The 26,912-nt window shown below is 47.8% G+C and overlaps 1 protein-coding gene across 1 annotated transcript; it reads right to left on the reverse strand.

Annotated features, from left to right (window-relative positions):
• Positions 1-1,744: 1,744 nt before the first annotated feature.
• Positions 1,745-26,812, reverse strand: ERCC3 (ERCC excision repair 3, TFIIH core complex helicase subunit). Its single transcript, XM_028101313.2, has 15 exons — positions 26,722-26,812; positions 26,158-26,363; positions 25,266-25,502; positions 23,502-23,551; positions 22,948-23,083; positions 22,586-22,750; positions 22,095-22,299; positions 20,546-20,860; positions 15,716-15,900; positions 11,920-12,122; positions 11,026-11,122; positions 9,819-9,936; positions 5,877-5,995; positions 3,838-3,990; positions 1,745-2,199 (listed from the first exon to the last, which is right to left on the reverse strand). Exons 1-15 carry the CDS (start codon positions 26,747-26,749, stop codon positions 2,068-2,070), a joined length of 2,349 nt encoding a protein of 782 aa, XP_027957114.1. The 5' UTR covers positions 26,750-26,812; the 3' UTR covers positions 1,745-2,067.
• Between the last annotated feature and the right edge of the window lie 100 nt (positions 26,813-26,912).

A 26,912-nucleotide genomic window follows, 5' to 3' on the forward strand; every position in this document is an offset into this window, starting at 1 on the left:
AAATTTTAAAAAAGTGTTTAAAGATTTTTTTTTTTTATCCTCTCTTAAGTCTATAAACTCTTTTCAGAACCCAATTTGGGGGCGCCTGGGTGGTTCAGTCGGTTAAGCGTCTGCCTTCGGCTCAGGTCATGATCCCGGGGTCCTGGGATCAAGTCTCGCATCGGGCTCCCTGCTCAGCGCGGAGTCTGCTTCTCCCTCTCTCTCTCCCCCTGCTTGTGTGCACGCTCTCGTGCTCTCTCAAATAAAATCTTTAAAAGAAAAAAAAGAACCCAATTCAGAGTCACTGGGCACCTACTATACACCAGCTCCTAAGGTACAGACCAGAACTCAGATTAATAGGGTACAAATATAAAAAATGAAGAAAACCAACACCATACAGGACATAGCACAGTAGAGGCAAAAAATGGAACACGGAAGATCTATCTGTATCTGGCCTTGTCACGGGTAAACAAAGGGGGTATCTGCGAGTCTTGTCCATGTCATATGTGGAAGGGTGGTTCTCTGCAGTTAGCAGTTTTCCAGAACACAAAAGATGGAGGATTTAACAGTCCCCATTTTCCAGGATCACAGGGCTTGGGTGAAAGTCCACATTATCAGTAGACAGGTTACAGAACAAGAAAACGGTGAGCACCAAAGCAGGAATTTGAAAATACAAGTTATTTGATACTGTTTGAGTATCTCAAGCATATAGGTGTGACAGGAGGTAAGAATCTGGAAATAACACCGGTTGTGATCAAGTCTGAGACATTTCTGTGCCAGCCCAACAGGGTGAGTAATGAGCAGGTCTACGGGCCTCAGCGCGTACATGCCTGAGCACAGGCCTCAGCTCTGGCTGCTTGGGGCCATTTCTGGGGTTTGCACAGACAGAGTGGCTAGCTGCTGGCCAGACTATGAGTGTTTGTCCCCAAAAGTCAGCTCAGAGAAGTGGCATTCGGGCAAGGTGGCTCTTGCTTCAAAGCACTCCTGACCAAATAGGTATTGTCTTCCCAGGCCTGGTCTGCAGTTGCTTCACAGAACAGCCATACAGGCGTGTCTGCTGACACAGGAAAACAGAATGCTGAGCCGCGGGGGGCAGGGACTCCAAATTTAGAGGTCTTATGTATTTAGCACAGACTTTCAACACTCCCCAGGTGTGAGCGCTGTGGCCTATTAGGAGAAGCCTCCTCCTCAAAATAACAAGTTTTTCTTCGTGACCTATGTGTATGCCTTGTGTGTCTCTTTTTTATGAAACAATCCTGCCTTTTTTGTCTTTCCCTCTTTTCTTTCATACCAGGAACAAGAGAGAAAAAGACATTTCTCAGAATAAAAGAACTAGCTATCAAAGACCCAAGGGCAACACACTGCTATCTGAAGAGGAACCCAGCCTCCCAACAGTATCAAAAATGAATCTGGGGGAGAAATAAGAGGTCACTCTCTGAGAGAAGCCCCAACTGTAGGAGCTGTGTGTGTGGTGACTTCCTGGACGTGTGATGGCCTTCAGGTGACCTAGAAGACCTGCACACAGGGGTGCCTCGCACGGAAGGCACAGGGGCTAAACGGTGAACAGGCAGCTCTAGCCCATCCTTCTCTCTGGGCCCTGGCTGTGTCCGTGCCTCAACACCAAGCAGCAAGTCTTCTTTATCTTGGGGTGTGTCTCCCCAGTAGAGCTCCTCGGTGCCTGATACAAAAGGGGCCTCGATGGAGGTTTGTCACCTAGACGTAGCCCATGCCTGTGACAAGGCAGAACACCTGTAATCAAGAGTGGTCAAATGCTCCATTTCTGTTTACTCAGAACATTAAGATAAATACATCTGAAATATTACAAATATTTATATACAGGAATGACCACTGCCCATGACTGAAAAGAGGTCTGAAAAAAAACCCCAAAAACAGAATCTCCCAACTTTTTTTAAGCCCTGGACGACCCATGAAGACAGAACTGAGTTCTTGATGCATTTTCAACACAGTTAACAAGCGTTGCATCTACATCAGTTTGGCCAATGCTGGAGGAAAGAATGAGGATGTGGAAAATCCCTATCCAGTGTTGGTGCCGAGCACCCAGCCTTCACCCACATGACCCTACAGACGTCATTTCCTGAAGCGCTTGAAAAGCGGGTGCACGTGCTTCGTGGAAGCCTTGCTCCGAGCCGAGTGGTACTCCATGTACACAGTGTCATCAGCCCCAGACATGGAGCTCATGGTGCCAAAGCGCCGAGATACCTGCAGGGGCACCCAGCCCATGGTTAGTTTCCAAGGGAAAAAATACTCCTTTTGTAACATTTATAATCATAATAAGTTTTATAAACTTTTTAAGTTTAATAAATACTAATTTATGAACATTTATTGACCACTTACTGTGTCTCAGGCATTGTCTGAAGCAGTTTACATGTATTTACATGTGTTAACTCATCCAATCCTCACAATTATTACAATTCCCATCTTACAGATGAGGAAACTGAAGCACAGAGAGATTAAGTAACTTGTCCAAGATCACACAGCTCTTAAAGCGCTGGGACTTGAACCCAGGCAGCTGGCTTCAGATTCCCTATTCTTTTTTTTTCTTTCAGATTCCCTATTCTTAGCCATAAAGCTACTGCGCCTCTCTTAATGACAATTTATAAACAGAATTTTTCAACAACGAGGGCAGCAGTCCCACAACACCTCGAGACTCCACCATTAGGCTCTGAATCAAGTGGAAATTCAGAAAGCCCTGGGCTTGAATCTTGGCTCTACCTCTCACTGGGTGACTCTGGACAAATACTGAATGTCTGAGCCTCAGTGAACTCATCTGTAAAATGGGGACAGCCTCATCTGTCTTGACATAAGTGGTGTGAACAGAAACCACATAGGCAAGGGCCTGACCCAGACCGTGGCATACTACTTGCACCAGATTACAAGCCAAGTATGCAGACAGGCACCGAGCAATGCCCTCAACAGCCTGACCTTAGGTGGCTCACTGGTTGGTGGGAATGGCCTTAGTACACAGAGGCAAGAAATTTCCCTGAAGCATCCATCCATGGAGAGTGCCCAGAGGGGGATCCAGCCCCCACATTTGGAGGCAGAATGGCCTCAGGCTGGAGGGAGAGCAGCACCTCCCCAGGGGACCCTGCTTTTCTTTCCTTGTCCCAACCATTGCTCACCTTTTGGCTCTAGTATCAATTTAATTTGTTTTCAAGTACCTGACAAAACTGTAGTTTTCTCTGGAAGGGCTGGTAAGAACTCCCCATAATGTTACTTTCATTAATTATACCATATTATATTGGCCTAGCACATGGCAGTGAATATTCACTAAGTATCTGTAGAATAAATGGAAAGTTCACTATTTTCAGAAAACTCTAAATGTTTCAAGATAATAGTCAAACTACCATGTGAGCTGATCCTCAGACCCACCCTACAGGCTGGAAGGCCCAGCTCTATTACTGAAGAAGGAGCCAGAGCTGAAGTGACCTGCCTGAGGCCCCAGACGGTGAGCCCAGGCACAAGAGCCCCTCCCACAGCCACCCTGCTGTAAGCCTGGGGCCGCCTGTGCCATCCCAGGCCCCACTGGCAAGGCGCTACCAAAACCCGAACCAGACGTGGGGTGAACGGCGTGGGGGGCCAGCTACAGTGGCCGTGGACTTGGCCACGGGAAACAATATGTAAGGAAGGAAGGAGGTGCACCAAAGGGCTAATGGGGGCTGTTTCTGTTACTCTCTTCTCTGCGGCCCCCTGGGCTTTCCAAGTCGTCACAGACGTCACACGTCTAAGACGTCACCCAGGTGCGCACACATACACACACACACAACTAAGTACACATGCGCGCACAAGACTTCTGTCCTTTGGGAGGACGGACACCTGCAGCCTCGCCCACCCACTCACCTGGCTGGATCTGGAGGCAAACTCCCCTGCCACCACCTCCTCCTCGGCATCCAGGTCGGTGGCCGCCAGGACTTTCTGTAAGAGCTGCTGCTGCTCTTCCCTCGTGGAAAATGCCAGCTCTTCGTCCTCCAGGCCAGCAAGCTTTGTGATCACCTGCAGAGCCCAACGCCACAGGCCCCATGTCCCCTTCTGTTTGCCCGCCCCCAGGCCCAGCTGAGCAGGCGCCCAACCTCGGAGAGCTCCTCCCCAGCATTCCAGAGACCAGCTTGGGAGCCCCCTGCAATGCGGGGCTCAACTAGTGACTGCAGGGCAGGAGAGGTGAAGGGGATTCCAGAGAAAGCTACTCCCCCAACAGCAGATACAGGATCGCTTACAGAAGATCACTGGGGGCCTCGGCGGCTCTAAAATGTCCCTTCTGGCAGTTTTCCAGCCTACACCAGATAAAGGAAGGGACCAAAGACAGACATGGCCTGCTGCCCGAGGGCAGGGTCTTCAGCCTCCCGGGCCCGCCAGGGCTTCCAGTGAGAGGGAACACTTAGAAACGAGATCCTGTCCAGGTGGATTTACGAGATTTTTTCTAAGAGAGAGGTTTGGTTTTCCTTTCTTTGGGGGTAACTTACTACACAGCCTACCTATCCCTGAGGAAAGCCTGGGCTGATGGTGTAGAGAAATCTTTTTGTCCCCCTTTAATTCTTCCCATCGTTTTAATTGAAAGAGAAGTCCCAGAAGTAGGGACGTGGCTGAGCCCTTCAAGTGGCCACAGACCCGGAGCACAGATACCGGGCACTTCTGCCCTGGCCCAACCACCCCTCTGGGAACTCCGGGGTCAGGGTTCTGGGAACTCTGATCTGGCTGCTCTCAGCGGGCAGTGCTGAAGGCAAGGCCAGGAAGGCAAAGACTGCTCCGCCCAACACAGACCATCGCACGCCCACGTGCCTTTCTGCCCAGCTCTCCTTTCGAAGAACCCAGAACACTCCCTCATGTGGTGCTTGTCTCCTCCTTGACCCTCCCAGGGATCAGGAGGTATGAATGCTGCCATCATTTACAGACACATAAACAGGCCATCGTGCAAATCCTTCAAAATACGGTCAAGTATCCTGTCCTCCAGCTCAGCATGAGAAGTCTGAAACTGTCACTGCTTCTGGCTAAGGAAGGAAGGGCTGGACAGCCCTGACCTCTTGTCTGCAGCTAATAAAGGGAACTCACCAACTTGTAACAAGACGCGATCAAAAGCATCTGAAAAGGCAGCCTGTAGTCTTTTGTAAACCAAGAACCTGGGAACCTGCATGTTCTAGGGACATCCTTTCAGTTCTCTGCTCCAGCACCCCCATCCACTCCCACAAATAAAAATCTTTGGGGGCACGAAAGCCTGACCTGAACAGGAAAGAGAGCAAACGCGTCAGCTGACGGAGGTCAGCCACAGCTTCGGCAGCCCCAGAACTGTCCGACTGCCCGTCCGTGGCATGCGGACAGCTCTGGCGTGAGGCCCGCTGAGGCCCAGGCTCGCAGCTGACTAAAGGAAGGGCTCCCCCCGGGGGGGTGCCCCATCACAGCCTTCCTCGCTCACATTACAAATCAGGTCTGTGGGCAACGGGAAGTCCTAAGGCTTGGGCTTGACTGCCATTGCTGGCGTAGGAAAGTAACTCAAGGGGCTCAGAGTAGCACAGCGATGGCCACAGCTCCAGGGCATCTCAAGTCCTGCGAGGCTAGCACATTTTCCCACCGACAACTAACACTCTTTTGGCAAGACAACTATAAAATGTAAACAAGTACAGAACCCAAGCCCCTTGCTTCAGAGGCCCCATTCTTTGACCAGTCACTGTGGGAAGCCAGGTGCTGCACAATATTTTCCCTCAAAGTCCCCGGCAATTCATGCTGAGAGGAAGGGAATCTGAGGCAGGGCTTCCAATGCCCTAAAGTTCTGTGCCTGTCTGAGCTCTGTCTCACACTGGGGCCCACAGCAGTTCCTACTTCTCTTAGAGGCATGGGTACCGAAAAAGCCCTGGTTCTATTCTGACCGGAGATCAATGAATACATACCTTAAAGCTATAACCCTGATCTACCAAAAACCTCTGCCGCTTGGTGGAGTAAGCCATTTCCTGTGTGTCCTGGGACACCAACGAGTAGAAGAAGGCATTGTACTCCTCGGCAACCATCCCTTAAGAGAGGAAAGGAGAAAGGACAACATTAGCTGTTACAGTGCCAGGAACCGAGGGTCCAGGGCTCAAAAGTAAGTATAGCTGACCCCTGAACAACACGAGAGTTAGGGGTACCGACCCCCTGCACAGCTGAAAATCCACATGTACCTCTGACTCCCCCAGCACTTAACTACTCATAGCCTACTGCGGACTGGAAGGCTTACCAATAACATGAACAGCTGACTAACACCTATTCTGTATGTTATATGTGTTACATAGTATTTTTAACATAAAGTAAGATAGAGAAAACATTATTAAGAAAATTGTAAAGAAGAGAAAATACACTTACAGTATTGAACTACAGTTATCAAAAAAATCCCTCACAGTTCAAACCCGTGCTAGTTAAGGGCCAGCTTTGCAGTCAGGGGGCTAATGGCCCCAACTCTGCTCAGGCACTTCATCAAAATTAAAAACATTTTTTTGTTTTTTGTTTTTTTAAAGATTTTTTATTTATTTGAGAGAGAGAGAATGAGAGATAGAGAGCACGAGAGGGAAGAGGGTCAGAGGGAGAAGCAGACTCCCCGCCGAGCAGGGAGCCCGATGCGGGACTCGATCCTGGGACTCCAGGATCATGACCTGAGCCGAAGGCAGTCGCTTAACCAACTGAGCCACCCAGGCGCCCTGTTTTTTGTTTTTTTTCTAAGGTTTATTTATTTATTTGACAGCGAGAAACACAAGGGGAACACAAGCAGGGTGAGTGGGAGAGGGAGAAGCAGGCTTCCTGGCCGAGCAGGGAGTCCAATGTAGGGCTTGATCCCAGGACCCTGGGATCACGACCCGAGCCCAAGGAAGACGCCTAATGACTGAGCCACCCAGGCACCCAAAACGTTTGTGCTTTAAAGGACACCCCCCCACGAAAGTAAAAAGACAACCCACAGAATGGGAAAAGATATTTACAAAGCATGTATCTGATAAGGGATTTGTATCTGGACTATATAAATAACTATTACAAATCAATAATGAAAAGACAAATGACCCAATTATTAAAAGGGCAAAGAATCTGAACAGACATTTCTCCAAAAAAAATCTACAAATGGCCAACATCCCATGAAAAGCGCTCGACATCATTAGTCATCAGGGAAATGCAAACCAAAATCACAGTGAGGTACCACCTGGCACTCCCTAGGATGGCCAGAATCAAAAAAGATAATTACAGCAATTGTCAAGGATGTAGAGAAACTGGATTCCTCATACACTGCTGGTAATAGTGTAAAATGGTGCGGCCATTTTGGAAGATAGTCTGGCAGCTAATTAAAATGTTAAACAGAGTTACCATAGCTGACCCAACAATCTCCTTCTAGATATATACCCAACAGAATTGAAAGCATATGTCCACACAAAATTTGCACATGAATTTCACAGCAGCAGTATTCCTAAGAACCGAAAAGTGGAAACAACCAAGTGTCCATCAACAGAAGAACGAATAAACAAGATGTGGCATGTCTGCTCAATGGAGGATCATTCGGCAATAAAAAGAAGGAAGTACCGGGGCGCCTGGGTGGTTCAGCTGGTTAAGCGTCTGCCTTCAGCTCAGGTCATGATCCCAGTGTCCTGGGATCAAGCCCCGCATCAGGCTCCCTGCTCCGCGGGGAGTCTGCTTCTCCCTCTCCTCCCCGCTTGTGCTCTCTTCACTATCTCTCTCTCTCTCAAATAAATAAATAAAACCTTAAAAAAAAGAAGGAAGTACTACTACATGCTACTATGGAGGACCCTTTTGAAAACACGCTAGTCAAAGAAGGCAGCCGCAGAGGGCCCAGACTGCATGATTCTGTATGTATGCAATGTCCAGAACGGGCACGTTTATCGAGGTAAAACTAAGAGCCGTGACTGCCTGCAGTTGGGGCTAGGAGGCAAGGAGAAAGGAGTGACTGCCAGTGGGAAAGGGTTTCTTTTCTGGAGTGATGAGAATATTCTAAACATAGCCTATGGTGACGGTGACACACTTTGCAATTATATTAAAAACCACTGTGGGCACCCGGGTGGCTCAGTCGGTTAAGGGTTCAATTTGGCTCAGGGTCATGATCTGGGGGTGATGAGAGCGAGCCCCAAATCGGGCTCCGCACTGGGTGTGGAGCCTGCTTAAGATTCTCTCTCCCTCCCCCTCTGCCCCTCCCCACCCCACTGTGCACACACGTGTGCTCTAAAAAAAAACAAAAAGAAAAACCACTGAATTGTACTCTTCCAATGGACCAACTACATGGTACATGAATTCTATCTCAATAAAGTTACCAAAAAAAAAAAAAAAGGTTCAGAGAGAAAACCTAGGACAGAACTCTCACAGAAACTGGGCCAGAGACACTGCAGCCTATAAAAGCTGATCCTTCCGGACAATCTGAAGATTTTTGCTTCACAGCTCAATTGTCAGCAGGTTCCGTGTCTGTGTACTGCCTCTGAATTCAACTATTTCTTAGTCTTATGAGAGCTCAGAGATGTAAGAAAGCAGCCGAATACCTTATGTCAAATAGTATTTTTTTAAAAAAACAAAATTCTACTCAAATTCAAACTGGTTTTCAAGTTAGATTTCTTTTTTGGAAGGTGGTGAGTAAGGCTTAAGTTACGAATTACGTTCACATCTGCTAGGCAGATTCTATTCCTGTCAGCTTATAAAAGCTGCCATTTATCCAGCAGCCTCCTATGCTGTTACATAAGGCTTACTCCTCACAACAGCCCTGCAAGACAGGATGTACTCCCACTCTGGATGGAAAAGCAAGACTCAGAGGGGCAAACTACCTGCCCAAGGTCCCAAGGTCGGCCTGGTGCCCACATGCATGCTCTTTCTACTAATGTGCCCTGCCTCCATATTAAATACAGTTAGCTCCCTCCTACACATATTCTAACACGGTACGATTCCAACCTACACCCACCAACCCTGTTTCCGGACACCCTAGCAGTCCAGCTGTCTCCTAAGAAAGGAAAAGCGAACACCCCGAGGACAAGGCCTGTGTCCCTGTCTTAGGGCCTCCCTGGTCCCAGGAGGAGGGGTGCCACCATCTCTAAGTAGCAGCGCCAGTGCCTGTCACGCCCACTGTTGGGGTCTGGGCCCTTCGACCACAGTTACGAGGCACAGACTCCGACCTCCTGCATCCTCATGCACTGAGCATGCGACAGCCCAGCCGCAAGCTGCCGCCCAGGACGGGGCTCTTCCCAGGTGCTGTGTGAGGCAGCTAGCCGCGGCTGCCCAAGCTGCTCCTACCACGCCCTCCCCTTACTCCGGACTCAAGGTCCAGGCTCCAGGTCCTAGACATCACTGGTGGCCCAGCTCTGCTTTTTCCTGCTACGTATACACCATGCACACCGCACTCCTGGTTCCTCTTAACAATCTACCATCACAAGCACTCAGCTGAGCGGATATCCATGTGAACCAGGCAGCTGCCAGGGAAAATATGCACACAGTAACCCCAAGGCATGGAGATAATACGAGCCAGGCAGACCTTGGTCCTGGCTCTGGGATCCCTCCCTGCAGAGTCTACTAGGCCCAGGGGCACGACCTCGCCACTGTGAACACACAGGCAGCTTCCCAACCAACGTGGTTCAAAAGGAAAGACTTCCGGGCGCCTAGGTGGCTCAATTGGTTAGGCAACTGCCTTCGGCCCAGGTCATGATCCTGGAGTCCCGGGATCGAGTCCTGCATCGGGCTCCCTGCTCGGCAGCGAGTCTGCTTCTCCCTCTGACCCTCCCCCTTCTCATGTGCTCTCTTTCTCTCAAATAAATAAATAAAATCTTTAAAAAAAAAAAAAAAAAAGGAAAGACTTCCTGGAGCAGAAGGGGTAAGACCACCTTTACCTTTTTTGGCTCGGAGCACTCGCCCCAGCCTCTGGGCCTCTTGCCGCCGGGAGCCACCATGAGATGAGATCTGAATGAGAACATTTGCTTCTGGCAGATCAAACGATGTGTCGCCCACCTACAGAAATGAAACAACCGTGAGTCTAGGAAGGTTTTTTATTTGGGACAGAAAGAAAAAAAAAAAAAATCAATTGGCCCTGAACTTAAATAAGCTCTCTAGATAATTGAGAAAGATAATCACCATCCTCTTCTCTCTGTACCAGATGCAGGCAGGCCTCTAGGACCTACTGTGAATTCTCTGGAGAGCTGTCCTCAAGAAGCCGTCAGGACCCACAGTGCCCACCCGTTGTCTCAGCGACACTGCCAGTACGGGCTACTGGGGCCCAGCGATGAGCGGGTCCTATCAACAGACGCTCTCTGTAAATGATCCCTCTTCTTTTTTTGCTACAGAAACATGTCTTAACAAAATCATTCACACTCTCAACTGGAGGCCACTGAAACCACCGGCACGTGCGGGACACATGACCTAGTAGGGGCCACTGTCCACACTGGGCTGGATCTGGCTCTGGGTAACGGCCTCTGCTTGAGGGTTCCAACCACTGAGGTTCCCAAGCACACATCAAAGTTTGGCACTTACTGACCCAGCCATGATCACTTTATTAGTAAATCTCATTTATTTTGAGCTTTGGGTCTGTTCTAATCTGAATGACTGCTCTACACTGTTGGGCCACAGCTTCTAAGAGCTTCACCCAGCTGGGCCTTCATGAGTTTGCATCGTGCTTACCTTGACTACCCACCATCGAGGCACACGAGGAGCCTGGAGAAAGGCCGCCTGAAGCCCACAGCAATCTCTAACTTCACAAAGAGAACCTCATCTGAATGCCTACTTTGGCCACAATAAGTAATGAAAATTTCCCCCTTAGATAAATAAAATATAATTTAAAATTCCCATATCCCCAAAAGAAGCAGGAAAAATCTCAGTCAAGCAAAGAGACTTTATAGATCATCCACAGTACATTAAACACTGCATCTGCTCCTTCTGCTACCCAACAGGAAGCATTCTGTCCCCAGACACAGAAACATGGGAATGAAAACTGACACGTCACATCCCTTCAACAAACATGAATTCACTATCTAGACATCCCCTAGTGCCCCCCTACCCCAGGGGGTGCTGGTACCTCACCACCACCCTGCATGCCACACAGACCTTGGATATGAAGATGGTGTTGATTTTGGGGTTGTGCTTGAAATTCTGGAGAATCTGCATCCTCTCTCCTTGGGATGTAGGACCATAGATATAGGGTCTAAAGAAGAATGAAGCTGCATTAGGAAGGCCACAGAATCACCCCCTCAATTATCCTGAAAGCACATTAGAGGGAAAGGGAGCTCCTGCAAGGTTTCTCTCTTCCAGGAAGCCCTCCATCATGCAAGAATATCAGGAGAAGGCCCATAAAAATGAGTGGCTACAGACCCTCCGTCAACATTCTGGTCACCACTCTCTTCAGGATTCCCTCCTTTACTTTTTCTTTTTTTCTTTGTTTATGCTTTTTCCTGAGTCAGCATCCCTCAATCTAAGCTTCATGTCGACACAAGTAGTGCTAGCACAGAATCCAGGTGGGACTGTGGGCTAGTGAGGACGTTGCTAGTGATTCCTGAGAAGCTCTTTCTAGGTGCAGGGCCGTAGCTGGGATGCTAGCCCAGTCATCCTTGCCTTCCTGGCCCCTGGTCCATAGAGTCTGACCCCGGCTCCACAAGAGTGCTCACTCAGCCTGCCACTCCTGATGCCAACTTGCTCCCACCTTTGGAGCCCAGCTCAAAGATGGTGCCCCACCAAAGCAGCACAACTCTAGCCCCTGATCCCTGGGCTGAGGGTGACCGGGCGCCCTTTTCTATTTGCTCTGACCTCTGAGTCTGACCACCTGCTCCTCTGTCTCACCTGGTTCCTGGCCCTGGGGCCACAGAACCAGACCTTTAGATCCTAAGGAGTTCCTGAGAGCTTCCAGAGAGGAAGAGAAAAAAAACAAACAAACCGAGCACCTTCTGCACTCCGGCTTGGAGTAGAGAAGCCGCCTGGCGGCAGCTCCAACTTTTCAATTCTTACTTGTTCAGCCTAATGGCATATTCCTTCAGGGCAAACACGTTGTCAGCAAAGACAATAATCTTGTCATTCCTCCTTTCATGAAACTTGATCAGAAACTGGCAGGCTCTGAATTTGTTGGGGTTCATGGTGTACAGCAAGATTCGTTTCTTGGTTTTAATTGCCACATACTCCCGGTAAAACTCAGGAGACATTGGGCACCAAACCTGTGACACAGTAAGAACCACGGGTCAGTTTGCAAGTTGAAATATCACGTGATTAGAAACTTTCGAAGACCATTCACTTAGCAGTACTAGCTTTAAAATAAATCAAAAAGGGGTGCCTGGGTGGCTGAGTCGGTTAAGCGTTAGACTCTTGATTTCGGCTCAAGTTGTGCGATCGAGCCCCATGTCAGGCTCCAAGCTGGGCATGGAGTCTGCTTAAGATTCCCTCTCCCTCTCCCTCTGCCCCTCCCCATCTACTCCTTTCTAAAAAATTAAAAAAAAAATTATATATATCTATATCTATATCTATATATATATATATATATAAACCAAATCAAGTACCCAATGGTGAACCAGGACATTCTTATATTTCTCTAACACATAGATTCTTAAATGTTATCGATATCCAGGGAATTACTTTTACACCAGCTCCAAGTAAGGGAAATCAGGTTCTCAACCAGTGGTCCAAGTAATCCCTCCTGTTTAGACCACCCCTTCACACGCAAGTCCACACACAGCACCGCTATGGAGAACCACACACACAAACTTCCCAGCTCTGTTGTTGAGTCAGCCTAGCAATGACGTCCTAGGAGTAATGAACACACCTAGCACCTAGATCCTGGTTTGTAAATTTCATTCTCTACTAAAAGGGCACCCTGGAGAAATGGCTGATTCCAGGGCCAGGGTGGGTAGGGAAAGTACCAGCTGAGTCTAAAATATCTTCTGTGCCAGAAAGCAAGGAAGTGCTCAAAGAATGATGGGGACATGTCAAACGGATACAGAAGCCAGCTGGATGGGGGTCCCATTGGTTGCATCGGAGACAATTTGATCATTCGAATAAGAATGACAATAACACTGTTGAGGGCCTCCTCTGTGCAGGGCCCTGTGCACGGGCTGCAGGCAAGATAAAGGAAGCTCAGACAAATATACTGAAGCGCCATGGGTTTTAAAGGTCTCAAGCCTGTGAACACACAAAAAGGACCCTCTGGAAACTTTGTACTGAACAGGCCATAAAGCCTATCCTGACAGGCGTGGAATTCTGTGACCAGTGCCACTTCTGTGTGATCATCACAGACCCTTTCTTCACGCTGCAACCAACATGGAATTAGCTACCTTCGTTACATGCCGAAACAGGGCTGAGCTCAAATTCCTAGGTTTTGCTGCTGCTGCTGCCACTGTATTTTCTGGTTGCTCTCAGGCCACGTCCTGTCCGTGTCCACATTGGAATTTCTCATTCTTTACCGAAAAAGCAATTCTTTTTTCACAGTAAAATCTTTAAAATTATGCATTTCAAAGAACACGAATGGTCCATAAACATACGAAACAATACTCAACGTCATTAGTAAACAGGAAAACACATATTGAGATCATAAAGGAATACCATTTTCATACTTACTACGTCAGCAAAAATTAAACAAAAATAAAACTATTATGTATTGGAGAAGATGTGGAAAAACCTCGCTCACCCTTGATGAGAAGGTCAACTGACACAAAACAGTTTTCTAGGATGCAACTAGTAAAGTGAACATCCACATAGCCTTTGACCCAGAAATGTTATTCCTAGGTGTATCTGCCAGAACAGTGGACTTCACAGTTGAAGTGAAACTAACATTTTTTTACATCACAAACTAAACATTCATATGCACGAACGGTTTTATTAAATAACATATACCCTTAATGTGAACAACACTGCTTTAGAAAAAATTACCCAAGGCCCCAAAAAACAGGTATAAAAATATTTGCAGCAACACTGTCATAACAGGAAAAAAAAAAAAAAAAAACTAAGCTCCAAATTTACAGAAACAAAATAAATCAGTGGCTCTCTAGGGCTGGGAGCAGAAGCAAGGATTCATGGCAAATGGGCGTGAGGGAAATCTGTGGCGGCAGGAAGTTCAATTCTAAAACTGGAGTGTGAGGATGGCTACAGAACTCTTTACACTTACTAAGATCAAAGGATTTCTAAATCATAGTATTTACTTACAACAGGTGAATGTTAAGAAACATGAAGTTATACCTCGATAAAGCTAATAAAAAGACAACTTAGCAACCTAAATGTCTGTCAACATTAGAGATTTTATTTTAACTTGCTATGTAATATTCCATTATATATCAAACTGTAGTGTATTTGTACAATGGAATACTACAGAGCAATTCAAAAAAATGAACTACAGCTACTTGCATCATCAAAAAAGTAATACAGGGCGCCTGGGTGGCTCAGCCGTTAAGTGTCTGCCTTCGGCTCAGGTCATGATCTCAGGGTCCTGGGATCGAGCCCCACATCGGGCTCCCTGCTCAGCGGGAAGCCTGCTTCTCCCTCTCCCACTCCCCCTGCTTGTGCTCTCTCTCTCGCTGTGTCTCTCTCTGTCAAATAAATAAATAAAATCTTAAAAAAAAAAAATTAAAAAAAAAATAAAAAAATAAAAAAGTAATACATTCTGCAAGAAACAAAAGCACTAAGAGACATATATAACCAGGTTCTATTTATATACATATACTTTTTTTTTCTAAGATTTTATTTATTTATTTGAGAGAAAGAGTAAGCAAGCACAAGCAGGGGAGGAGTAGAGGGAGAGGGAGAAGCAGACTCCCCACTAAGTAGGGAGCCCGATGTGGGGCTCCACACCAGGACTCCAGAATCATGACGTGAGCCAAAGGCAGACGCTTAACTGACTGAGCCACCCAGGCGTCCCTAAAGACTTTTTTTAAAGGCAAAGCTAAACAAAAGAGGTGAAGGAAATATACACAGAAGATAAAATAATAAAGGGAAGCAAGAGAGTGACAAACCCAAGTTCCACAACAGTGGATACCCTGGCAGGGGGGAGGAGAGAAGCAACGGGAGAGGAATAGGGGGCCTCAGAGATTTCTGCAACACTCTACTTTGTAAAATGGGTGCTGATTATGAAGATGCAACTACAGGGCAGGCAAGTTTTCAGCAGAGCAAGTCCACTTGCACAGGTTCTTCACACTCACCTTTACCCGAGAGGCCCCCTTCTGCCCTTTCACCCCAGCCAGTGAGTGACAGTCACTTCAAGGTGCCAGAAAGGATTTTTGTTGTTGTTCCTTGTAAGGAGACTTACCTTTGAACATGTACTTTTAAGCATTTACCCATGCAGGTATTCACTGCAGAATGAGATCAGGACAATGTGTTTCCCAGTATGTTCAGAAATAAAATGATCTAGGCCACAGGTGCCTTCTGGGGGCATCAAATCCAAGAGGCTTGGACACTGGGGTGGCCTGGATGGTTGCCTACGCAGGACCACCCAAGAATCCCTCAAGGGTGAGGGTGGGTGGGAAGAGCCTGAGGTGCTCCCTCCCAGAGGAGAGGAGCATGGATTTTGGAGTCAAACCAGCCTGGATTAGCATCCCGACTTGCGCACTTACTGATTGTGTGCCCCTGGAACGTTGATTCTGCGGAGTGGGAAGAACACTGCCCACCACACGGGGGTGGGGGGCCTGAGGCAACAGGATGAGGTGGCGGCACTTTTGCGTAAGTTCTGACCTGTGCATTTGCCCGTGGGGGGGTGACCTGATCCCTTTCCCCTGAACCCTGGGGGGAGTCCCTCCCTTGGAGACAGTGCTGGGAAGAAGCCAGCTACCTCAGCACACTGGACTTTGGCTATGTAGCCGTTGTTCTGCAGCTCCATCCAGTTGGCTTCGTAGAGCTTGGGCCCAATCAGAAAATTTAAATCGACGATTTTGTCATCTTCCCGGACGAGGGTTGCAGTCAAACCCAGCTTGCAGTGGGCCTGCACGATGGTGAGCACCCGTCGGAACATCTTGGCTAGGGAGACAATCAGTGCATTCACACCGTCACTTTTTTAAATGCTCAAGGACTACACACAGCCTTGTGACTTCACACTGGCCTGGGACACTATGGAGGCTAACCCCCTGAATCACAGGAATCTGGCTCTAGACAAGAGTGACTGGGCAAGAACACTTAATCACCACTTTCAGACCTGTCCAAAAGAGGGAAGAAAAAGAGAACAAAAGGGAGAAATGGCTTTAGGGAGGCTCCAAGCTAGGGAACCCTAGGATCCTTCCTTGCAACAGCTAAGCTACCAGCAGGAGCCCAAATGGCAATTTGAAACATAACCTACAACACTTAAAATACCATTGAGTTCTAAACAATGCAAGGAATTTGCTTGCCCCGAAACTTATATCCAGGTTACAGGAATACGGATGGGTAATTGGGGGATCAGAGGATAGCAGATGGATCTGCCCGGCTTCCCACCATCTTCCCAGAAACCAAGGGGACAAAAGGGAGACATGAAACCCCAGGCACACCCTGACCCTGGAAAGTCTCTTCTCCACACTTTTCCAATTAGATTCATCTGGTCAACCAGCAACCCTGTCTTTCTCTCTTTGGAATGTTATAATTCTTTCTGATTTATCAAATTAAATAAACACATAAATGGGTATGAGACATTAATTTCAAAACACCCAACAGTGGTTTCCATGGGCTCATCTTTTAAAAATCCTAATACTCTGAAAGAAGGTTAAAATGTTTGAGTCATGCTTATCTTCCAATATAATTAAAGGTAATGCTAGTAATACTGCAGAACCAGACGTTAACAATCTGAGGAAGGAGGTGTCACACTGCACCAGAACATAAGCCAAAAACCTAAGAAGAGCAAAACAGCAGAGTACTGTCTAACCCCCAAGTACCAGGACTTCCAAGCCTAACGTGGTTTGCACATACACTTGGAAGACGAAGACCAGAAGCACGGTTATGTCCGAGGACTGTGCCGCTCCAGAAAAGGGTAGCCAAGGACCCCAGACCAGGCTCCTCATGTCAGAAGGGCATGGGAGCCAAGGCAATGGAGACACCAACCTAATGCAGGAGCCAGGAAGGCTGCACCAGATAGCCCAGAGATTCTATCAACCCAAGGGAAGCATGAGTCTCAACCCCGCCTGGACACTCTGCAGCCAGAAAGGCCTTCCTGTGGCATCTGCCCTGCAAACAGGTCACGTCCCACTACCACATTCTCTAACAGCCCTATGGCTGTCAGGAGGAAGAACTCACATACGATACAGTGCATGGCTTGACAAATTTTTACACAGGTATGTGCCTGTGGAATCACCCAGGTCAAGATAAGTGCTCTTAGCACTTGGAAGTCTCTCCTCTGACCCCTCCTGTCAATACCAGCACTCTCCCTCAACAGAACCACGACTAACCGACTTCAGTCACCCAAACTTTCTATAAATACAATCACAATACACACTTTGTGGGTATGACTTATTTCACTGTACGTTATGTCACAGTTGTCATTTGACATTTATTTGTGTGATTTTTTTGTCCCTCCCACTTCAGCTCCAGTCCAAGCACAGTGCCTGATATTCAGTGGGTTCTTAATAAATACTTGCTAAAATAATGAAGTTGGCACAGTGTCCTGCATGCAGTAAGCACTTAATATATGCAAGTCCTGCAGTGCAAATTTCTTATTAATATAGTGACCCAATAGGACCCTTCTTGGAAGATGTATAAAACACCACAGCAACCTTTACCTTTTGAGATAGATCTCAAAGATTTATCATTCTACCTAATCCAACGTGGCAGATGTTTAACAATCAAGAAACTTACTGTGATTTACTAGAATTCCCTTATTTAACATTGGCTCTCTGGCCCAGTGAGTGTGGCCAGGCCAAGGGGCTCACAAGACTGAATTCAGAATTCTTTATGGCTGTTTGGTTTTACTCTCTTACCCAGCCAGAGACAAACTGACCCAGTGAACTAGGGAAGAGACACACATAGACACCCATGGTGAGCATGAAATTTTGTGGGGGTACACCTCTGTATCCTCATCACCAGGAAACCGATCCCAAGCCTGCCAGCCGCCCTCTAGGACCTGGGACACAGGCTAAAGAGGAACATCAACATAAACTAAATACACACACAAGGAGAAAGCCTCAAGTTTTCCCAAGCTTCAAACATAGCCTCCAACTAAACCACCACATGGCAATTCCAAATTCATCTGTAGGATGTGATTCTCTAGGTCACCAATTTCTAATCCAATCAGACGCAATACCCCCTGCTCCCTAATTTTTTTTTTCTTTTAGTTTTTAAATTAGCACACAGTAAAACTGGTGGGTGGGTGGGACTGGTTCTATAAATTTTAACACATGTATAGATTCATGTAACCACTCCCATAATCAGGGTACGGACCAATGCATTACCCCAAACACTCCCTTGTGCTCCCCCTGTACTGTCACACCCTCCTTAACCCCTGGCACCCACTGATCTGCTCTCCATCACTATCCTTTTGGTCTTTTGAAAGGCACCATACACTATATAACCTTCTGAGATGGGCTGATTTCACTCAGCACGTACCTCTGGAGATTTATTTAAGCTGTTGCATGCAGCAACCGTGTGTTCCGTTTCATGGCTGAGTAGTGTTCCAGGGGAGGGATGGACCTGTTTGTCTATCTGGTCACCCACTGCCGGGCACTTCAGTTGCTTCCAGGTTTTGGAGACTCTGACTAGAGCCGCTATAAACATTCAGGAGCAGCTTTTTGTGTGAACCTGAGTTTTCATTCTCTAGGATGAATGTGCCCAGGGGTGGGCCTGCTGAGTCATATGGCAATTTTCTAGGAAACTGCCCAACTTTTCCACAGTGACCGTACATTTTGCGATTCCCCTGGTGACACATGCTAGCTGCTCTGCCCTCTCGTCAGTACTCATTACTGTCACTAGTTTCCATTGTAGCCACTGTGATGGGTGTATAGCGGCATCTCATCTCCTGGTATTAATTTGCATTTCCCTCAGGGCTAATGATGTGAAACATCTCTTCCGATGCTTCTTGGCATCTGTACATTCTCTTCGGTGAAATGTCTATTCTTGTCTTTTGCCCATTTACTAACATCTTTGCCACTACCAGAATGTCCAACTGGCAATCAAATGAATGTGTTTAAAGCCTAACCTTCCCTCTATGGCTTTCAACATCTCAATTAATGGCCACTCCTTCCTTCCAATTACTAAAGCCAAAAACTTATAGTAATCCTTCATTTCTCTTTCTCTCAGATCCCACATCCAGCCAGTCAGCTTCATCCTCACAATACATCCAGAAGTAGATTACCTTTATTCTTACTCTTGCTGGTACCCACCCCACCGCTTCTACCCTTGCCTCCTCCAGTCTACTCTCAGCACCGCAGCGAGGGTGGTATTTTTATAGCCATAAATCAGATCATGTCACCCTCTGCTCAGATCCCTCAAATGGCTTCCCACCCACTCACAGTACAAGCCAAAGGCCATACAGTGACCTATGAGGTCCTACGGCATTTGGCCCACACTCTATCCTGCCTGCCCCTCTCTGACCTTGGCTTTGACTGTTCTCGTCTGTGTCCCTCCCACCACACGGGCACCTTGCTGTGCCAAGTACTCTCCCACATCAGGGCTAACACCCTGTTCCTTCAACCTGAAAGACCCCTGATACCTACCTGGCTTGCTGTGAACATCTCTAGGTATATTCAGACATCCAGGAGTGCTGGAGGGGTTCTCATTGCACCAAAAAGAAAGAACGCTAGGGCCACTTTGGCCATATTTCAAACATGAAAATGCCTCTGATTTCATTTCATTCAGAGAAATCTCAAATTTACACTTCTTAATTTATCAGGGCTCCCCCTTCATTTGTTTTATCAAAAAAGATTTGCCTAGACTACTACTCCGCAATAAAAGGGAAGACGTTATCAATACATGTTATAATATCGATATATCATGCGAAGTAAAAGCAGGCACATATAAGAAAATATGTATTATATGATTCTGTTAATAGGATGTTTCCAGAAAAGACAAATCTACAGAGACAGGAAGCACTTCAGTGGCCCCTGGGGCTGGGGGTGAAAGCACTGACTATGAATGAGTATGAGGGAGAGGTTCTAAAACTGGATCATGGTGATAGCTGCACAAGTTCACAAATTAACTAAAAATCTTGAATTGTACACTTAAAATGGGTGGATTTTATCAGTGGATATTATATCAATATAGCTATTCTTTAAAAAAAAAGATTGCTTGCAACACTTGGAGAAGTAGGGCTTCTATAATATATTAAGAATCAATACTTTGGGCTTCAAATAAAACAAACACCACTACGGCAAGGACTTCAGTGCTCCTGGTCCAGTTTTCATGGCACCACAAACCAGTGGGTTAAGGGTAAGCTGAGCTGCAACAGTAAGATGGAGGAAGGAGGGAAATACCATTTTCTGAATGACTATGCTGGGCCCATGATTAAGGAAGCTGTGAAGGGATACACCCATCCACCACCCACCCTCATCCCCACCCCCACATGCTTATGACTTACTTTAAACCTCTACCCAGCAAGCCTTTCTACCAAGATGAATGTACTACACAGCAGTCCTTCCCTCAACCCAACAAGTGGAAATCAATTTCTGTCTCTGAAATGAGAGGGCAACTCAGCTCTCAGCCTGCTTACCTGGTATGGTATGGACTTCATCCAGGATCATGAGGCCCCACTCCTGAGTTTTGAGCCACTCCATGACTCGCTCAGCCTCCCAGGACCTTTTGGTGGTGTGGCCCAGCATGGAGTAGGTGCTAATGGCAATGGAGCAGCCTATGGGCTTGTCCTTGGCGTCAGAGGTGAAGCGGCAGATCTGGCTGTCGTCGATGGTGGACCACATCTTGAACTGGGCTTTCCACTGTTCCACAGACACAGCTGAGTTGCCCAGCACCAGACAGCGCTTTCTCACAGTGCATGCAGCTGTCACGCCAACCAGGGACTTCCCAGCACCTGTGCAAAACCAAAGGGCAATGAAAACCGAGGCCAGGTTGCAATGGACACAGACAGAATGACTCATCAACACACGAATCTGGGCGAATCCTCACAGCTGATGTTGTGAGGCACTTATTGCTCCAGAGCCTCTGTTTTCTTCTTCATAAAAAGGAGACATGCTCAGCTCATGCCAAACACGAGAATTAAAAGAGACAAGGCCCAGTCCCTCCTGTAGCATTTTCCATGAATTCCGTTCAAACGCTGAAATCTCCAAACAAACCAGAGGTGAGAGACACTCCCATTGTTTGCCATTTTGAATGTGAGAAAATGAAAGCTGAGGACAACTTGCCCAAGCCATGGGGAGGTGGCGCTGCTGGGGCACACGGACCACAGAGAGGGCTCAGTACAAGGCAGCTGCGCTGAGAGCTCAGGATTATGGGAAAGACAGACAGACCCTACTGGCACAGACAGAAGCAAAATTCCAGGGCTTCCAAGTTACTATCACCCACCATTTGAAGATCAAGATAAAAATCAAGCTCTTCCTTTTAAACAGCAATTCCTCTTTTACCAGGCATGTGCATCAAAATCACCCAGGGTGATTTAAAAAAAAAAAAAAGAACTTGAAGGCACAGGCCTCTCCCCTGGAGATTCTAACCTCCTTAAGTCTGAAGTAGGGCCCCCAGGTGAATCTGTTGTGACCTGTGGCCAAGAATGCTGGTTCAGGACCTGACATGACTTAGGACAAATGACATCAGACAGGTGCCAAGGGGGCTGTACGGCCCTTTCTTGGACGTGTACACTGTAATAAGCCATCCAGGAATAAACACGCGAAGTTTCTGTGCTAGGAAGTCCCCAAATACACACAACTCACAAGACTGATTGCAAAGAACAAGACCTTAACCCCAGTGTAAAATAGCACCTTCCCCTCCTCACTGTCTAACCACTCACCCTGCCTCTTCTCCAGTGCCCAGGATCTGACACTTGGCTTAGTTGATCTGTTTACCCTCTGTCTCTCTACCATCAAAACAAGCTCCGTAAGGTCAGAAGTGTTGTTCTATCTACCAATGCAACTCCAGTGCTGAGCTCAAAGCCCTACCACTCAAATATTTGTTAAGTCATGAATTAGGGAATCATCTGAACTTCGCTGCTCCCAGGTGTAATTTAGAGAAAGGTACACAAAAGAGAGTGAGGGGAAGCTGTCAGACCAAGACAGAAAAGCCTGACCCACCTTCTTCACTCAAGTGTCACTTACCACAAGGAAGAACAATGACCCCAGAACGGGCACGTCCGTTCCCAAACATCTTCCGCAAGCTCTTCTCCTGATAAGGTCTAAGGACAGCTGTGGGTTTCAGGTCAATGTTGATATCCGGGTTAACAGAATCATTCCGGAAGTCATATTCTGCCAACAAAGGGTACTCCAGGTGGATGCAACGTTTCTGGAGTTCCTCAATCATTTCCTGGGGAGTGAGCATGAAAGAGGTTTTATAATCTTAAGTCCAAAGCATGCTCATAAACTGTACATAATCCAAGGGGCCATTTCCTACATCTCCCTAGGACTTGTGAAGACTGACACACCAGCCTGAGGAATAGGACACGCAGGACTAACTCCATTAGGAGGAACGATGCTACAGCCCAGACACCAAAAAGGAGAAAGCAATACAGGAACAGACGGGGACCCCCTCTCCCACAGACTGCAGAGTCCACACAGGGCTGGGCCAGCTTAGGCAGGGTGCATGCACTAACCTGCTTGACTTCAAAAGACACTGTCTGGGTCTCTTCTTCTTCTTCCTCATCCTTGTCCATTTGTTCATAAAAGTCAAACAGGTCCGTGGGGATGTCAGATTTACCCTGTGGATCTGTCACCCGGGAAGTAGAAGGCCCAACACTGCCTTCAGCAGTCTTGGCAATCTGTAAGAGAAAGGCGGGATCTGGACCTCTATACGACGAGCCCTCCTGCTACCAGACGAGAGCCAAAGTTGCAAGGGGAAATGCAGCTGTAAGAAGACTGTAGGGTCCCAAGGTTGCAAATGCTGAACTAATAGCCCCTGCGAGAGCTGACATCCCAAATGCTCCCACCCCCAAGGGTGACCCAGGAGGCCACCTACAGCAGACTTGCTGGTGAAAGTCTCTGTGATGAGCTCTGTAGCCTCCCCCTCGGAGTTCCGCAGGCGGCATTCCCGGATCACTGGATCCTGGAGAAGATGCTGGATGACATCAGGGTGGGAACTTTCAACGAAGTACCTGCAAGAGGGGATGAAGGAGGGGATTACTGACTGGCACACCATTTCCAGAAGGTTCTGTAGCTCATTTAATCAGATGGTCTGGAAAGAGTGGCTTTGTACCTCTCTCCGCTCTTACTCTCACACAGCCTTGGCCAAATCTGAGCTATGAGCTACTGGCCAAGATACAGCAAATGAGGAGCAAAACGCTGCTTTAAAGTCAAATAAGGAGGGGTCTGAGTCCCAGCTCCACTGCCAGGGGGCACACAGTGGCCAGCGAATGAATCTCCAGTCTGGGTCACTTCACTTTGTTTATTCCTTTTATCTCCTTACCCAGCAGAGTAGGTGCTAGCACAGACAGTCCACAGACGTGAGCTCCTTGCCCCCTTCTCTGCACAGGGTGAAAGTGCCTCAGGCCGGCCTGTCACAGAATCCCTTACCTGTTGTGCTTCAGGACCAGCTTGACTTTTCCATAGCTGACAGTACACAACTGCAAGGAGTGACATCAAACAGGCACGATTAGCAACACGCGGCTCACTCAGGACACATTCATTACTGGGCATGTCTTACTACTTACCAAGTGAAGAGCTCATTTTACTTTAGGAAAGCCCAACATGCAATCCTAAAGAGGTTAGGTCTGCCTAAATTGAGCTTTTTCTTATTAATCTCTACTTTTGAGAGTAAAACCTTGCTCTTGCCTGGCTCTGATACACATCCCTTGATTTATAAAATGCTATGTAAAATCTTTCTTTTATTTTCCCTTCCCCTTTCCTCTCCATTCCCACAGGCCCCATCCTAACCCAACGGTTCGTCCAGCCACACCAGCATTATTACAGCTCCCAGCACAAAGCTGGCACAGAGTAAGGGTTCTGTAATGGCTGCCTAAATTAAATGGAAAGCCTCCCGGCCTCCTCACCAATGGTCCTATTTCCGCAACTAGAGTCTAAGTTTCTTGATGGAAGAGAATACAGCTAAAATCTTCCAAGTGCCCAACAATCTTTAGGATGGAACGCAGCAGAGGTTGTGTGGTGGCCATGGAAATTCGCCACTCTGATCTCGGGCTGTGGCCTGCCCCTGCTGCTGCCCTCTGAATCTACCACTGTACTGTACCAACACCTACATTCCTGCAGGCAGCTGCCGGCCGAGACTGAGCACAGCTAGCGTGCTGATGCAGGGTTCATTCCAGCAAGGTGCAGGACTTCTCCCTGGACACCTTTCCACATCACAAGAAGCGAGAACTCTCACCAGGGCTCCTGTCAGCTTCTCTGAGATTGGATGCTTTACTGTACTGGATGCCTGTGGCACTCACCTGCCACTCCAGATTTGGGGGTCTGAATCCAACTCCCTTTAGATCAGTCAAGGGCAAGAAACTCACTGTCCATCTCTTCTGAATGGCATTCACCTATCTCTCAGGACAAACCCAAGCATGTTCAACTGCTCTTCATATGGAACCCTAGCCACCTCAACACTTGGAAGTTCTTTTTGACATTCCCAAACAGAAATTGTTGACTATTGGTCCCATGCAGGTATTCGGCCCTAAACAGTTTACCAGTTATATTAGTCTACTCAGCTGCCATACAGAACACCAGAGACTGGGAGATTTAACAACAGAAACATTTCTACAAGTCCACAATCAAGTAGCCAGTGATTAGTTTCTAATTAAGGCTCTCTTCCTGGCTACCTTTTCACCATGTGCTCCTATGACCTCTTCCTTGTGCACACACAAAGGGAAAGAGAGCATGTAAGCTTTCTGGCTGACTCTTCTTAAAAGGATGCTAATCCTACTGGATCAGGGCCCCAGTCTTGTGACGTCATTTAACCTTAATTATTTCCTCATTCCAAATACAATCACATTAGGGGTTACGGCTTCAGCGTTATGAATTTTGGAGGGGATACAATTCAGTCCAAAACACCATTCCCTTTTGGCTGCATTCCCAAATAACCCTGGCCAAAAGGGCTGAATTAGTATTCCCAGTGCACTAGTAACCATTGTCTCAGAGCAACTCATGGGACATGTGGCCTCAGCAAGAACACCATGCTGGATCCAGAAGAGTAGGAGCTCGGGTAATCAGTTATGCGGGCTCCCCACATGAGATCTGAATGGCATTTTCATGACTGCCACAGGCTGAGAGCGTGTAGCATCTGTCTCCACTATTACTACATTAACAAGGAAGGCAAAAGAGCTAGCCTTAGCCCCCACTTGCCTTAATAAACTGAATAATTCCATCAGGGACTCCCGTTTTGCTGAGCTTCCTGAGGTACTCAGTGATGTCACTGGTTTGCAACCCAACACTGACAGCTGCATACAGGGAGTAGGCAGTTAGTTTGTACTCATGCACATGGGTTGGTCGGCACACTGGCTCTGCGATGGCCACCAGGAAGTCTTGAGCATATTTGTAAACTGGAGAGAAGGCTTCTAAGAAGATGTGGCCATCAGGAGCCTAAGAAACACCAAATGGACACAACAGACAAAGAAATTAATGAGCTGTAAAGACTATTAGACTCTTTCCCAGATCATTATCCAGAAAAGAGAAGCTGCCCAAAAAGTCTTTAACACCCGGGATGTTTTTGTAAGCACTCCTTCCGCCAACTGTGAGACCTGTTACTTTAATCAGATACAAGGAATGGAGAGACAAGGACAGGTTTCCAAAGTCAGGAGCTGCCTCCCACTATTCTTCACAGGGAAAGCCCACCTTATTGGCTATCCTCAAGGTACCTTTTGGCCAGGTTTCAAACGAATGTAGAGTATTAACTACTTCAAGCTGAGCAAAAGAGCTGCCTAGCAAATACATAACTTCCATTAATTTTTTAAATGGAGAATTAAAATAATACATAGTAAATGGCATTTATTCGATAAATAAAAAAGTATTTCCACGCAGGCGGTAGAAATGGAGGGAAGGTAAGAGGAAGGGCTTGGAGATGACGGCAGCCCAAGTCTAGCCAGCACATGTGTGCCACACCTGCTCATTCCTATCTTGGGCTGCTCAAACAGTATGTATGAAAGCTCTCTCCTGGCCAGCAATGGAGAGTAGTACCCTGCATTTCTATTTTGGGTCCACAAAGTCTCGGTCCTGCCCTAGCTGAGGGTATGCTTACCACCCAGAGAGGCCTCGAGGTGTGGTCGTCCTTCAGCGGCATCTGCAGCCTGTAGTCCTTGGCTCCATATTCATCCACTTTGGTGCCGGACTCATCCACCTGCTTCCCGGCCGCCGAGGGGACCGCTTCCTGAGAGTCGTTCCCAGGGACGTCGTCTTCATCTTCTTCTTCATCCTCGTAGTGCCGCTTCTTGGACTTCTTCTTATCTGCAGATACGGATACACAAGTGAGCCCAGCAGGAGGAACCTAGGGCTCCCTCCTAGCGGCATTTCGAGGAAGCCTGGCAGCAGCCGTATTTCCCAAACGCCACACACTCCTAGCCAAGAGCCACCTGCGTGCCTCTGGCGTGCACTCCCTCAAATGCTTCCCACCCGTCCCACGACACAGGGTGCCCAAAGGTCAAGGATCGCCCCTGGTCCAGCGGCCTGTCGCGACAGCATGTACAAGGCCGCGCGCGAGACACTGTGGGATCGGCAGCCGCTGAGAAACCCGGAGCAGCTACGACACGGGACGATGGGGACGGCGAACGCAGGCAGGCCCCGGCGCGCCCGCGCCACGTCTCACCGCGGTCCCCCCGGTCTCTTTTGCCCATGGCAGCTACAGCACCAAAAAGCCGGTGCCACGGGTCCCCGCGGCGGCTCCTCCCAGGGGGACTTCCGCTTCACACCGGAAACTTTCCGCAAACACACAGGAAGTCCCGCCTCTGAGCTCCGGGTCGCAGGGTGGGCGAGCAGACCTTGGGACTGCGTTTTTCC

Source organism: Eumetopias jubatus, unplaced genomic scaffold (genome assembly GCF_037043125.1).
Source record: "Eumetopias jubatus isolate StellerSeaLion01/CBP00866 unplaced genomic scaffold, mEumJub1_p1.0 scaffold_3, whole genome shotgun sequence".
Lineage (NCBI taxonomy): Eukaryota > Metazoa > Chordata > Mammalia > Carnivora > Otariidae > Eumetopias > Eumetopias jubatus.